Genomic DNA, 13,710 nt, shown 5'->3' on the forward strand with positions numbered 1-13,710 from the left:
AGCAAGTGGACACTCAGCTACTGTTAGCAGTAGTTTTGGCTCTTAAATCAAGTTCTAGTTGTTCCCAGAGTCTGAAGACAGTTTCAGAACCTGGTCTCGTTGCAAAAGAGCATCAGTCTTTTTAAAGAGTACTGATCCAGACAATGTTAGTAAGTCCTCAGAAAACGTTCCAGGCACCAAAAGCAATAACACACACCGACCTGAACGTTTCTGTTAAGGCTGACAGCAGGAACAAAAACGCCGTCCAGGTTCTCGAAGGCTGTTGGTCCATGCTGCTCCTTATTTATGAAGAAGGTCAGGGTGCGTTTGATCAGGTCCAGCAGGATGCCCACGGTGGAGCCCTTCATGATGCCCCCCTCCGCTCTGCCAGCACAAACACAGGCCACGTTGAAACGAGGTGGAACAGTGAAGAAAAGGTGAGCATTTCTAGTTCTTCGATTCTAGCTGCTTCACAGCACAGTGTGAGCTTTTCTCCCATTGACTTGGATTCCTCTGGTAGAATTTTAACTGGGCCAATCAGAGAACAGAAGGAGAACCTGTGACATTGATTTTCTGCTGAGTTTTAGAGTTGCAGTCTTCCCGCAGTTTTACCGGTGGAAGGGAAGGAAGTGAACAAATTAAAATGAACAGTCGTCTTCTTTGGATGATTGTTTAAAGCTTCATAGCATCAAACTGGCGCATTATGTAGGTCGTGGCCAAACTTAGCGATTGGGTAAGGTTGAAAGGATTTTGTAAAATCAACTTGTCTGAGTTTTACATCATGTTATAAAGTTATTTCCTTATAAAACACACCTGGAGTGTTGCCCTGATTCTTTTGCACATGTTTGAGAAATCCTTTAATCTCCATGGCAACCATTCAGCAGTGCAAGAAAAACGCTCGGGTGGACCTCGCCCCGCCTTCGAGGAGTTAGGTCCTCCTCGGTTCTGCAGCTTCCAAACTGCCAGGCCTTCGCCTCACAAAGGTTTTTCTTTTTTGGCAATAAGTAACATTTTTTTGGAGTCTGGCAAACAATCAAAACCCTCCTGATTGTTGAGTCAGCAGTGAGTGACCCACAGTACTACCCTACCTGGTTTAAGGAAGGACAATAGGTCAGCATAATCAAATGGCCCAACCTGCTGTGCTTCTCTACTGGTGGTGACGGTGAACTCCTACCTGTTGGTGTGGGAGTTGTTATGCATGAACCAGGACCGGTTGTTGTCCACATACATGGCCCAGGCCTTGTCGTCCTTCCCCAGCATAATTTCTTTCATGGTATTGATCCTCGCCACGCCAAACGCAGGGTCCGGGTGGTTGTCATAGCGATCAATAGTGACTTCCCAATAGTGAGTTCCCTGAAATGTGGAAGAATTGTGGAAACTTTCATTTGTTTCCACTAAGGATGTGAGCAAAACTTTGCATTTCATTCCAATTACTTCCTGTCGTTGTCTTCTTTGTTATTTCTGTCAGTAGCAACATCTGGTTGTTGATCACATGACTTGTGTGACGTGAAAACAAAGTGTTTTTATTACGGTTTTGCAAAATTAACCAATTTCATACAGGTAAAAAAAAAAACACCTCATCCTAGCGCCAAAACGTTTAATGAAAAAACAAGAGTCCTTTTGAATTTCCATGTTTTTATTTAGCAAATTTATTTTCAAAATATAAAATTTCACAATTATATAGTCAATGAAAACACAGCTACTTAATATAATGATCTGGACAGAGAAAATATAGAATCTATAACCACCCTTACCTTTGAGAACGCAGCCGTGCCCAGAACCACGCGGTCGTCGTAGCTGCTACATGTAGCCGTCTGGTTCTCATTAGACAGAACGATGTCACGATGAGCCGAGGTGGGGTCAAAGGTGAACCAAGCCACTGTAAAGACAACAATAAACTTACCCAGGTTAAATATGTGTGTAATTAAAAATAAATATGTAACTAATTAGCATTCACTTTAGTGCTTTCTATATGTTTCTTGGCAAATTACATCAAATGAATCCAGCTGACCCATCGTTGAGCTGGAGACATTTGATAAGTTCAGTTAAATCTTTAATACAATCATAAATTTAGTGCAACAAATTCATTATGTAAAGCAGGGATGTCATAGTCATTTTCATTTTCTCCAAATCAACATTATGAATATTGTTGAAGGGTCAGCTGTACCAGAATGTTTGATAAAACCCCTTAACAAACTGTTAAAATATTACTTAATAGCTGCTTCTGTATTTGATAAGTTCCTCTTAAAATTGAATTATACTAAACATCTTTTCACACTGACCAGTCGCGCCAGGATTTTTGGATTTTAAACCCACGGTTTCTGACCATTTTTGCAATAAATTTGCTGTAAACTCTACGTCATGTTTTTATAAACAGAAAATTCACACAAACAAAAGCCAAACTGTTTGTGCAGAAGTGAGTTATTTACCGTCAGAAGTCTTGAGCACCACCGTCTTGCTGTACGGTCCGACTCCCACGGCGTTGTAGGCTTTCACCCTGGCGTTGTAGGCGCTGTTGAAGTGCAGGCCGTCCACCGTGCAGACCGTCTCCTTCCCCACGTACACCTCCTGAGGTCGACATGTCTTGGAATCATTACTAATGCCGTTACAGGGAGGTAAACACAGCTTATGCTCTGTGCATAATACAGGAGCAAAGAGGGCGAGAAATGTTGGTTCACCCATGATGTAATTAATCACTTTTCTGATTCTAGAGCAAAGCAGCTTTTTCATTATTAATATCAAAAGCTACAACAGAAAATTTGACACTTATTGCTGTATTTCTGTTAGATTTATTGCTCTTTATATCAATAATCTAGACAAAATTATCAGCTTTCATAAATTTTCGTTAAGTACATTAAGTTGGTCACTTAACGTAATTAGAAATAAATTTATTTCTAATTACCATGATGCTGGAAAAAACACAACTACTTCTTTGTTTTTATTCACTAATAATCAACATTTCAACTCTGCGTACTTTTCGCACCTTCCATGTTACACTCGTTATGCTTCACTTCAAATCTACAGGCTCGTCCGCCTGCTTCCTGTTCATATAAATCACAATATCATCTGCATAGAGTATAATTCAAAATCTGTTTAAACTTTTTGTTTTTCATTTTGTTGTGTCTTTTTTCAGATAGTTTTATTTAAAAAAGTGAAATAGTCTTTTGTTTTCGATTACGGAACAGAATTAGGGCCAAATAATGTATATTCAAAATAAATCATAGAATTTCAACTTTAATATCCAAAGTCTGACTTTGGCCTCAGATTTCCAGCTTTAATCTGAGAACAAAGTAAGAATACCAACCTTAATTCTTGGATTAAATTATGACTTAGTAGAATAATGACTCTGATCCCAAAATTCTGACTTTAAAGTCAGAAATCACAGAATAATCTGAAAAGAAAGTCAGAATTCTGACAATGTTCTCAAAATTCTTAAATTATATTCACAATTCCAAATTTATTCTAAGAATTCTGAAATTAAATTCAGAATTCTGATTTAATCTCAGAATACTGACTTTGATCTCAAAATTCTGATTTTATTCTTATAATTTTGAGATTAAATTCAGAATTGTTGTTTTAATTGAACTCACAATGCTAATTTTAACATCAGAAATGTCAGTATGCTGAGTAAAATCTCAAAATTCTGACTTTTTCCTCAGAATTCTGACTTTAATCAGCCATAAAATGAAAATAAATCCAGCATGTTCCTCCAGAAAGTTATTTCTCCTCCTGCATAATTCACATCTCTGCCATTGAAGCTTGTTGCTCCCCAGATGCTCGTCTGCATTGATTAATTTATTTTTTATGCAGTGGCCTTTACTTTCCTCCAGGCCTTTATTTTTGTACCAGGCATGTGTAATAACTAACCCTGTATTGCCCTCCATTCCCATCGTCCAGCTCCAGGATGTAGCCCTCAATGGGGCAACTAGCAGGCGCAGTTACCCTCCAGGCCAGGGTGGCGCTGTTGTTCCTGGTGCAGCATTTCTCCAGCTGTAGTAGAGGCGCTGCTGGCACCGCGGGTCCTAAATCCACTGGGGAAAGACACATGGATGCAATATTAATCGAGACATAAAGCGATAGCGATGCAGAAAGCAAGGAACAAGGAAAGGGGGGGATGGGCAATCCAAGGATAAAAGCTGGATGAGGAAAAACGGAGGACGCTGGTTGTTGTTGTTTTAACAAGCTGAGGGAAGAAAACAGGAGCTTTAAAAAGAACCTAGTGGGAGCATAAAAATGCCTCAGAGGGGCAAAGAAATCCAGGTTCATTTAGAGGACAACAGCTGGAAATCACTGGAGACTTTAACTAGGACATTTAACACTCTGAAGGGAGGCGGTGCAAGTGGTGAACGGGTTAGACTGACACAAGCTCTGACTTCAGGGCCACATATCACTAGATCCAGGTGGTAAATCTGCACAAAATAAAGATTATATTGGCTGAATTAATATTTTACCACGCAGGATTAGGGCCGTCATAAATAGAAAAGTAAGCCAGTAGTTTTTAGATTGATCCTAAACGAGGGCATTTCTGAGCTTGAAAAGTTAAAAATTTGCCAGAAAAACTCAGAAGTTTTGAGATTAATCTCAAAAACTTTAGAGAAAAAAAAGTTTGAAAAGTAAAACCATTTGGCAGAAAAAAATCAATATATTTCAAATTAATCTGAGAAATACTCTGAAAAAAAAACAAGAAAATATCTCAGTTTGAAACATCCAAAATTTGCAAATAAATAATTTGGAAACTTAATCTCAGAAGTTTTTAACATTCAAAATTAAAAAATTTAACATTTCCAACTTCCTTGTTTTTTTCTGGAAAATTTCTCAATTTATTGGCAAAGGTTTTCTATCTACAACGTCCCTATCATTTCTTTCAGGGATTTGAATACGTCCACAAAACAGAACTAAATTATATTTAGTCAGAAGTATATCAGTCTAACCGCGGTGCTGTGAGAAAACTGGTGCTGAAAAGGAGAACAAAAAAAACAAAATGCAGATTTGAGTCATAAAACAGTTTTTGTGAGTATTTATCTTGAAACAGTTGTGAAGACACAAGGGAAAGGCAGCAGTCATGACAGCACGGGAATCACAGGAGGATTTTAAATCAGAATAATAATTTTTCATCTTATTTCTTCCAGTCGCAGCAGAATGTTCTCCTTCCAGTCACTCTGTTCTTTCCTCCAAGCTCAATATTTGTTTTATAAAAGACTCCAACTGAGCTTCAGTCTGGATTTCAGCACCATGGCTGAATAAAAGGTCTTATATAACCCTGAATATGTGTGACTAAATATAAACCAGTGACTGTTTAAAACAAAAAGGTTCATCTTTTTACTACTAATTCTATTACTGAAGAGCCAAAACAGTAAAAAGATTTATAATTCTGTAAATCCGAAGCGTTTTGTAGGTCAAAACAACTCAACCTTAAAACAAGTAAATAAAGTAGCCCGCTCATTTTTGTTTCTATTAATATTGTACATTTTTAGAAATGGATATTTATTGTAAATAAAAACTTGAAAGGGATTTTAGCAACTGTTTATTGTGGCTATAGAAGATAGAAAAGAAGAAGAAAAAAGGCAAATTTCCACCAAAAAACTAACATTTGTAATTAGTGTCAGAAATTTTCTAGAAAAAAAAGTTAGTTTTGAAAGCCAAAGAATGTAAAACTTAAAATTTTCTGTTTTTTAAAGAGACATTTCCAAAAAACTTTTTGCAAAAAATAAAAAATTTATCATTTTATTTAATATATTTATACTGATGCTTTTCATTGTCATTTATTTTATTACTAATGGAGCCTTGAAATGAAATTTTGCTCAAATGTGCATTTTAAATGTACAATTGAATAACAATAAAGTCTGTGCATGTCTAAATACGCTCCTTTTTTAGGGCGGGTGACTTTCTTTCAGAGTGAAGAAAGAATAATAGCTGGTATCAGTAAAAGTCTTTGGATAAAGATGGTTTTATCTTTTGTTAGATAAAGGTATAAGAAGGTGAATAATTTGTAAGAAACTTATGTTTAGAAATTTAAATTTTCCATCTACTTTTATGGGACAAATTTGTAGCATTTTTGCCACAAGTGGATGAATTTGGAAACTCTTGTTTCAGGCAAAAATATATAAAAACTCTTGATATACATTGATGTAAAGATTTAATATCATGCAATAAATTTAGCACAATTCTGTAGAGGTGATATAAAAACATTAACCATGCAGAGAGACGCTGCTGGACAAAAAGGAGAAGTGAGTTTCCAGCTGACATGACGGTGCAGAGGAATGAGGCAGGAATGACAAAATACATTAAAAATGGAAACAAAGGTTCACTGAGAGGGTTGTTTTTTTTTTCTGAAATACCTCCGGGGCTCTCTGCCTCCATCTCAGCCTCACCACTGTCTGCTGCTGCCTGCATTAGTTTCAAAAGCGGTTTCTCCTGCACATCTGGAAAGAGGACGTTGGTTTGGGGAGTTTCAACAGGAGAGCAAAGAGTGAAGAAGAAGTTCAACATGAGTTCAACAAGCGACGGAGCCGAGGCTGCGGGGAAATTATAAAAAATGCTTTATAAATGTTTTTAGTTTGAATTTATCATGGAGTTTTAGAGTCATACTGAGAATAAATAAACAATAAAATCAGGAGAAAGTCAAAACAATATGAGAATAAAGTCAAAATAAAATGAGAATAAAGTTATTGAGAGGCTAATACTTCAACTGAAGTTCTTGTAATGCTTTGACAAGAATAAAGTCAAAGCATTACAAAACAAACACAAATTTAAAGTCAAAATAATATGAAAATAAAGTCAAAATATTATGAGAATAAAGTCGTAGTATTACGAGAATAAGTCAAACATGTTTGATTTTTCAAACTCAGAAATTTTTACGTTTGTTTTCAAATATTTCTTGGATTAATCTCAAAAGTTCTGAGACTTATTGCAAGAAATTCACTCCTTTTTTGCTTCCATCTTCGACTGCTCAAACACACCATCACATCTAATGAATGGAGATTACTTAGTAAAAAGTGGATTTTGTTGTTGCAGGTCAGACATAGTAAATGATCATGACAGTTTAATTTTAATGTTACTTTTTCTTTTGTTTCCTTAAGGTCAATTTTTTAAAAACAATGTTGACGTTTCAAAATGTGCTCTTCACTTCAGAGTTTTTCTTCAGCAAAGTAAAAACCAGAAAAATCAGCAGAATTTTTCCACATCAAACATTTAATCATTTTTATGATAATCGCAGAGAAAGACTCCCACACTCTGTCGTTGCTTTGAATGTCAAAGACTGAAACGCCAAATAAATCTGATCGGCCATCTTTTAACTCTGCAGCTTTGTTCTGGATGATCAGTGAGATGCGAATGTGGGGAAATGAGGCGGCGAGTTTCGTGTCACCAGCCTGGAAGAACAAAGGAGGCGTGATCAAAGCTGCAGCCCAGATTACACAAACGCTGCTAAAGTGCAGCTCAGCTTCAAGAACCTGCACATTTATGAGTCTAATTATATTTTTATATGCATTTAAAGTAACGTAACAGTGTTTGAATCAATGCATATCATTAAGTTTTTATTTTATTCACCATTAAATGCCTCGTACCACAGAGAGATAGACGTGTAACTCAACTTTAATAGTAAAAACAAACAAAAACTAACTAATGGGACAGTGAAGCCGTGTAGAAAACAAAATATGAAAATAGATGCAACCGAGTGAATCATTTGACGTTATTTCAGTTGCAAAACTATTCAGATTCAAAACAATTTTTCAGGTTGAAATCTCTTTTTTTCCTGTTTGACATTTCTTAGCTGAAAATCTGTTTTTCAGTTTCAAAGCATTTTTTTTTCATTTACATTTTTTTATTTCAGTTCTTTGTTTTTCAATTTCAAAATAACTTTTCAGTTTCAAAGATTTTTTTACAGTGTCAATTGTTTTTCAGTTTCAGTTTGAAAATTTATCATTCAGATTTTTTTTTTTTCACATTTGTTTTAGTTTAATATTTTCCGGTTTCAACCTTTTTTTTCAGTTTTAAAATATTTTCTTCAGGTTAAAATTTTTATATTTAGCTGTAATTGTTTTTCTAAACTTTTTTCAGTTTTTTTTTTTTTAATTTCAATTTGTTTTTGAGTTTTAATAAAAACCTTCCAGTTTCAAATCCTTTTTATTTTCATTTTTTTCATCTTTTGACCAAACTTTTTGGCCCCACTGTAGCTCCATAGCAGAGTTTTTGCTGATCAGGTGTGCTCACCTTTGCCCTGGCAGAAGTCCAGCTGCAGGATGGTCTGCATCAGCGAGTCGGTGTTCAGGCTGAGGTCAAAGTCGGGGCCGACCTTTGGCTCCAGGGCCCCTTTCACCCACTGGTCCTGGGACGACGTCACCCGCTTGATCAGGGCGTCCGAGATCTAAGCAACCAAATTAAAACGCAGACCGACGTTTGAAACACAAACGCTGAATAATTTGAAACAAACGCTCAGCTGCCTTCAAAAGGACAGAAACTGGAGCAAAATGTTTGATAATTTACTACTGCAGGAGATGAAAAATAAACAAATGAATCACATTAGAACGTGGATTTAAAACATTTACCCTTTAGCTTTTTTTTTTCTGGTTCAGAATGGTTTATTCTCCACAGCGTGAATGAAGAGTTTAGACATCACTATTGATGACAAGAACCTCATCAATATATTATAAAATATTCAGGAGAAACGGAGAGCTTGGGATTTGAAGCATAGTCATTCAAACTCAAAAGCAGATAATGTTTGGTATCCATTTCATATTTAACTGGAGTAGATTTTAAATTAGATACAATTAAACACTAATTTGTGTAATTTTAGTGTTTTATTTTGGGTATTTGTCCCTTTTATTCAGTTACAATAAATAAACTCTTAAACTATATGATTTACTTTACCTGTTGTGTGACATAGATATACATTAGTTATGATTGTAGTTAACTTTTTAAGTAAATTTTTCTGTATTTAATTCTGTCAACACCTTTAAAATGGTAAAATGTTTATTATGCATTTAAATGACATTTAGTGCAAATTTATAAAACGATAAAGCAAATATGCTACATTATTGCTTTATAATGTAACGATAATGTGACATCATCAGACGTCATGAAAACACTGAAAATATCAAATATAAGAAAGTCAGCCACATCCATCCATCCATCCATCCATCCATCCATCCATCCATCTCTTCTCCCTACCTGCAGGAAGCCACTGGGGTCGTTCTCCTTCAGGACCTCCAGGCAGTACTCCATCATGCCGGTGGTCTGCCTCAGCTTCATGGTGCAGTGGGTGATCTGGTCTCGCACCACCTGGCGAACATCAAACTCATCAGGATTCGACTCTGTTTGCTCTAAAAATGCAACGTTTATGTTGCCAGTCAACAGTTTCCACTTCAAGATGGCAGCGTGGCCTTTAATGCAAAACTGGAGGTCAAATCTCCAGGGTCATTTTCATCCTGGTAGGGGCAGAAATGCCTCTGTGTCTCAGGTGTTTGTGTTTTTAGAGGTCACTGGTTCTGTTTTGTGCTTTTTCACCTCAATTCTTCTGTTTTCAGATCACAGATTAGTTACGGCTGCATCTGCAGATAACTGTTAAGCTACAGCTGACTGAACCTGTTCTCAGGCATCGTGTTGGCAAACAAAAGCCTGGGATGAGAAAAAGGAACCTGGCATGATGCGGGCGTCATACAGACGAGATAAATCTGATTTTAATCACAGAATTATAATTTTTTTTTCCCCCTTTTTTTCCCCCTCAAAATTCAAATATTAATCTTCCAAGATTAATCTTCTCAAATTTTGTGAAATTTGAGAAGATTTCACAAATATAGATTTCAGAAAAGTCAAAATTTTGAGATAAAAGTCAGTATTCTGAAAAAAATCTATATTTTGAGACAAAATCTGAATTTGAAAAAAAAAAATTCTAAATTTGAGATTAAATTCGAATTCTGAGAAAAGTCAGGATGTTTAGATTGAAGTACTAATTACTTCAGTAATTAGTTGTGATAATTATTTTTTCCTCTAATTATTAAGTAAAAATGTCTGAATTCTGGGGGTTGGGAGAGAAGGAAAAAAAAAATCAAAATTTTGAGATTAAATCCGAATTCCACAGAAAAAGTCAGAATTTGTACATTAAAGTACAAATACTGAGAAAAAAGTCTGAATTCTGATTAAAAAATAAAAACATTTTGAGATTAAACTCAAAATTCTTTGGAAAAAAACAGGCAGAATATTTTGGTAAAAGTCAGAATTAGTTTTTTTGGTGGTCCTAATCAGCCAACAAATCGACACCAGCAGGACTTTAACTATCCCACCAAAACACAAAGATGTCTGACTGCAGAAAATACCTCTAGAAGTCTCTGTGTGTCTTTCCTTATGCTGCGTTGCATCTGGGTTGAGACAGAAAACATCTTGTGACTCTCAGATAATTGAACCAGGGAGCGCCTGGACGAGCCTGAGTTAATTAGACGGAGTCTTTGTGATTAGTCGCCTCGTTTGTTGGAGGATTAACGATATCCAGGTTAATTATTCACCTGTCAACAATGTTCTGGGCTGAAATATGAAGAGCATGAAGAGTTACAATCAACACCAGATACTCTGAGCATTTGGCTTTTTATTTCTAGATTTTTAACACTTGAATGGCTTGATATTTACCTTGTTTATGTTCTTTGGTCTTGCCATACTAATTGAGTTCTCTCTGTCCATTGTGTTACAAAGGTATTGCCATATTAATTTATTCTTTAGTTGTTTTTTTCATTTGTGAACTTTAAAGTGCATTTTTCTTAGATTATTTTCACAGTTGTTTCAATAATTGCTAAAATCTCTTCCAAGGAATTTAAAAATATTATTTTTCTTTTTTAAGAAAACTGGAAAAAATTTATATCTAAAAGCCAGAGTCTGATTGTCTTTAATCATCCTCAAAAATCACATTTAAGAAAAATTTTGAAGGATTACAACTCAAACTGAACAGTCAGTGTAAATATTAAGTTAAACTAATCAAAAGGCATTTTGAACCGAATTGTACAGCACTTTAAACGAAAGACCTTTCATTATTTCATTCACCATCTAGATAATTGCAACAATATCCTTGTGCTTGATCTCACTTGATTTTGATGAATGGGTCATTAAGAGGTTCCTGCAGAATTAATTAAACTGACTGCATGAAGAGCCTCGGAGCAGCTAAAGGCACTGAGGCGGAAAAACTCTGCTCTAAATACAGACGCAAACATTATTTCACAATTAAAAGTAGATGTGATCAATGTTTGTCAGATAACATTATGCATAATTTTATAGAAAATTTTCTAAACTTTTATAGTCTGGCTTTAAAAATCTGTGCTTTTTATATGATTTGGCAGATTTTGCTAAAAAGACAATCTGACATTTTAAATAACAAATGGACCTGCAATGTGAAGCATTTCACATAAATAAATGGGAAAACTGATGGAGATAATTACATGGAGGAACATGGAAATGGTTTTCTATGAAAGACAAAATAAAAATAAGCTGCATTTAGGACAAATTTTATCACAAATCACAAAAAGAGTTTGCAAAAACAGGAAAACCTGTGACAGCGCATTAGGGCCAATTTACACAAAACACAAAAAGAAGAAATTTTCACAAGCAAACTCCCATAAATATTCTAGAAAAAATAAATAAATTCTGAGCTTGAGAAGTTTACAATTTGGTAGAAAAAAAAACTTTGAAATTTGAAAAAAAAAAAATCTTGGAAATTTCTTAGAAAAAAATTAATTCAGTCAAAAATGTCAGAATTATGTGGAAAAAAATATTCTACAAAATACAAGTTTCTTGAAAAAAAAAGTGTAGCCTGATGAAAAACATCTAAAATCTGCAAAAAGAAAAAATTATTTTGAGAAAAAGAAAATCTGAATTCTCATTTTAAAGTCAGAATTTATTTGAAATTTTGAATTTGGAAGAAAAAAAAGTCACTCGTTTTCTAAAGGAAAAGGAAAGAGGTATGTAGTCGGTAAACATCTTCAAACATGCCAAACATATTACTAAGATTTAATCCTGCTTGTGAGTGTTACCTTAAAAGTATTTGCTTTTTCAGAATAATTAAAATTCATAAAATTTACCAAAATGTAGTTTTTAAATCTTCTGGGCTTTAGTGAACTTCTTTGTTACAAACTCTTGTAGATCAGAATAAAGTCCATAAATCACAAGGTGTAATTCAACATCTTGAAACATGAACCTCTACAGGTGCCTCACATTCTTTCTCTGTCACACACTGAGAGTCTGCGTGGGTCAGTGGGTCTCACCTTCAGCTTGTACTCCTTCTCCTTGGTGACTTTGGTGAGCAGCTTGGCTTTCTGTCTCGTCAGCGCCTCGATCAGCGAGTCACACTGAGCCACAAGGCAGGCTTCAAACTCCACTCCGTTCTCCTAAAGGAAACACACATCATGCTAGTCGCGTTTAGCTCAGTGCGATTTATTTTCCTTTGAGATGCTTCTGAATGATCAGAGGTGAAAATAGGCTCTGCTGGTGTGAATGTGTTTACCCACAAGCTCAGAGATGCTTTATGTTTGTCATTAAAATGTAAATTTATCATCTCGGTTGCACAAACATGAACACACGGCGGTGATTATTCCAGCGTTGATGAAAATATAATGACTTCTTCGGGTTCAGAGGCTGCACTCTGGTCGAACCATCCCCCACCTCTCAATATGCAGCAGAGGAAGAAAAGATATCATCTGTCAGCTGCAGTTCTGCGTTTGAGCTTCGATAGTTAAACATTTCCTGACAGCACGCAATTTTTTCTCCGGGTCGGAGCAGCAAGCAGCTGGATTACAGGAACATGCGACAACAAACATCGATTTATTTTATTGGATTCTTATGTGGAACAAGGGGACAAAGCAGCAGGGACATACAACAGAGTATGAGCCAAGAAAAAACAAACAAAAAAAAGATCAAATTACCAAACTTATGTTATAAAATTATGAGAATAAAGTCGTATTATTATGAGAACTGTGGCATGAAAAAGTAGCCTTTATTCTGGTAATAATATGACTTTAATCTCGTAATATTATTAAATTATTCTCATTATTATGTCTTTATTTTCATAATTTAATGATTCTGATTTATTCTTATCTAATTAGTTTTTTCCATTGTATGAATCTGTGAATAAAATATTTATACAAAATAAGAATCTCAAAAGTTTATTTAGCATATTAATAAAACCCAGTGAAGAGAATTTTCTTCAGAACAAACCCAATTAGTTAACTTTCAGGTCCTTTCTGTAGCGCATGAATACATAATTTTATTTTAAAAAATAATCTAACCATCCAGAGATGAAAATCGTATTTTTCGTTAGGAGGGGCTCCCTCAGCACTGAGCTCAGATCTTTAACAGGATCGTCTTTATTTCATCCGCATTCAGGCCATGCAAACAAAACTTTTTCTTTTTTTTACTTAAATTCAATCCTCCTGGTTTTATTTTAAGAGTCTTAATTCCTGCACATGCTGGAGGACATGCTGGCGTCCGTGTGTGCGTGAGCGGCAGATGCTGCAAGTGAAGATCAGCTGCAGAGTAAACCAGTCTGCAGGGAAAACACACACACTCACACACACGCGCGCGCACACACACACACTCTCTGCATTTATCGTTTGTTGTCTGGTTCGTTGATCCACTGGTTTTATTTCCCTTCTACTAAAAAAGACCAAACGTTACTTTACGTCTGATTTATTTAGGCCTCTATGCTTCATAACAAGCAGGATTTTGAGAGAAAATATACTTAAACAAATATGTAAA

At 35.4% G+C, this 13,710-nt stretch overlaps 1 protein-coding gene across 3 annotated transcripts in view; it reads right to left on the reverse strand.

Annotated features, from left to right (window-relative positions):
• Positions 1–13,710, reverse strand: part of LOC129375261 (E3 ubiquitin-protein ligase TRIM9) — a 37,814-nt gene that overhangs the window by 4,328 nt on the left and 19,776 nt on the right. The window contains exons 3-12 of one of the 3 annotated variants that reach the window (XM_055054218.1): positions 12,222–12,344; positions 10,293–10,334; positions 9,148–9,258; positions 8,191–8,344; positions 6,318–6,401; positions 3,847–4,010; positions 2,409–2,547; positions 1,734–1,858; positions 1,154–1,332; positions 201–363 (exon numbers count right to left, since the gene is read on the reverse strand). In XM_055054218.1, the coding sequence (XP_054910193.1) occupies positions 201–363; positions 1,154–1,332; positions 1,734–1,858; positions 2,409–2,547; positions 3,847–4,010; positions 6,318–6,401; positions 8,191–8,344; positions 9,148–9,258; positions 10,293–10,334; positions 12,222–12,344 (1,284 nt within the window). The remainder of the gene's footprint in view (positions 1–200; positions 364–1,153; positions 1,333–1,733; positions 1,859–2,408; positions 2,548–3,846; positions 4,011–6,317; positions 6,402–8,190; positions 8,345–9,147; positions 9,259–10,292; positions 10,335–12,221; positions 12,345–13,710) is intronic. The other 2 variants (XM_055054219.1, XM_055054220.1) reach the window with 2 other exon arrangements.

The sequence above is a fragment of the Poeciliopsis prolifica genome, unplaced genomic scaffold (genome assembly GCF_027474105.1).
Source record: "Poeciliopsis prolifica strain line A6 unplaced genomic scaffold, Auburn_PproV2 SCAFFOLD039, whole genome shotgun sequence".
Taxonomy (NCBI): domain Eukaryota; kingdom Metazoa; phylum Chordata; class Actinopteri; order Cyprinodontiformes; family Poeciliidae; genus Poeciliopsis; species Poeciliopsis prolifica.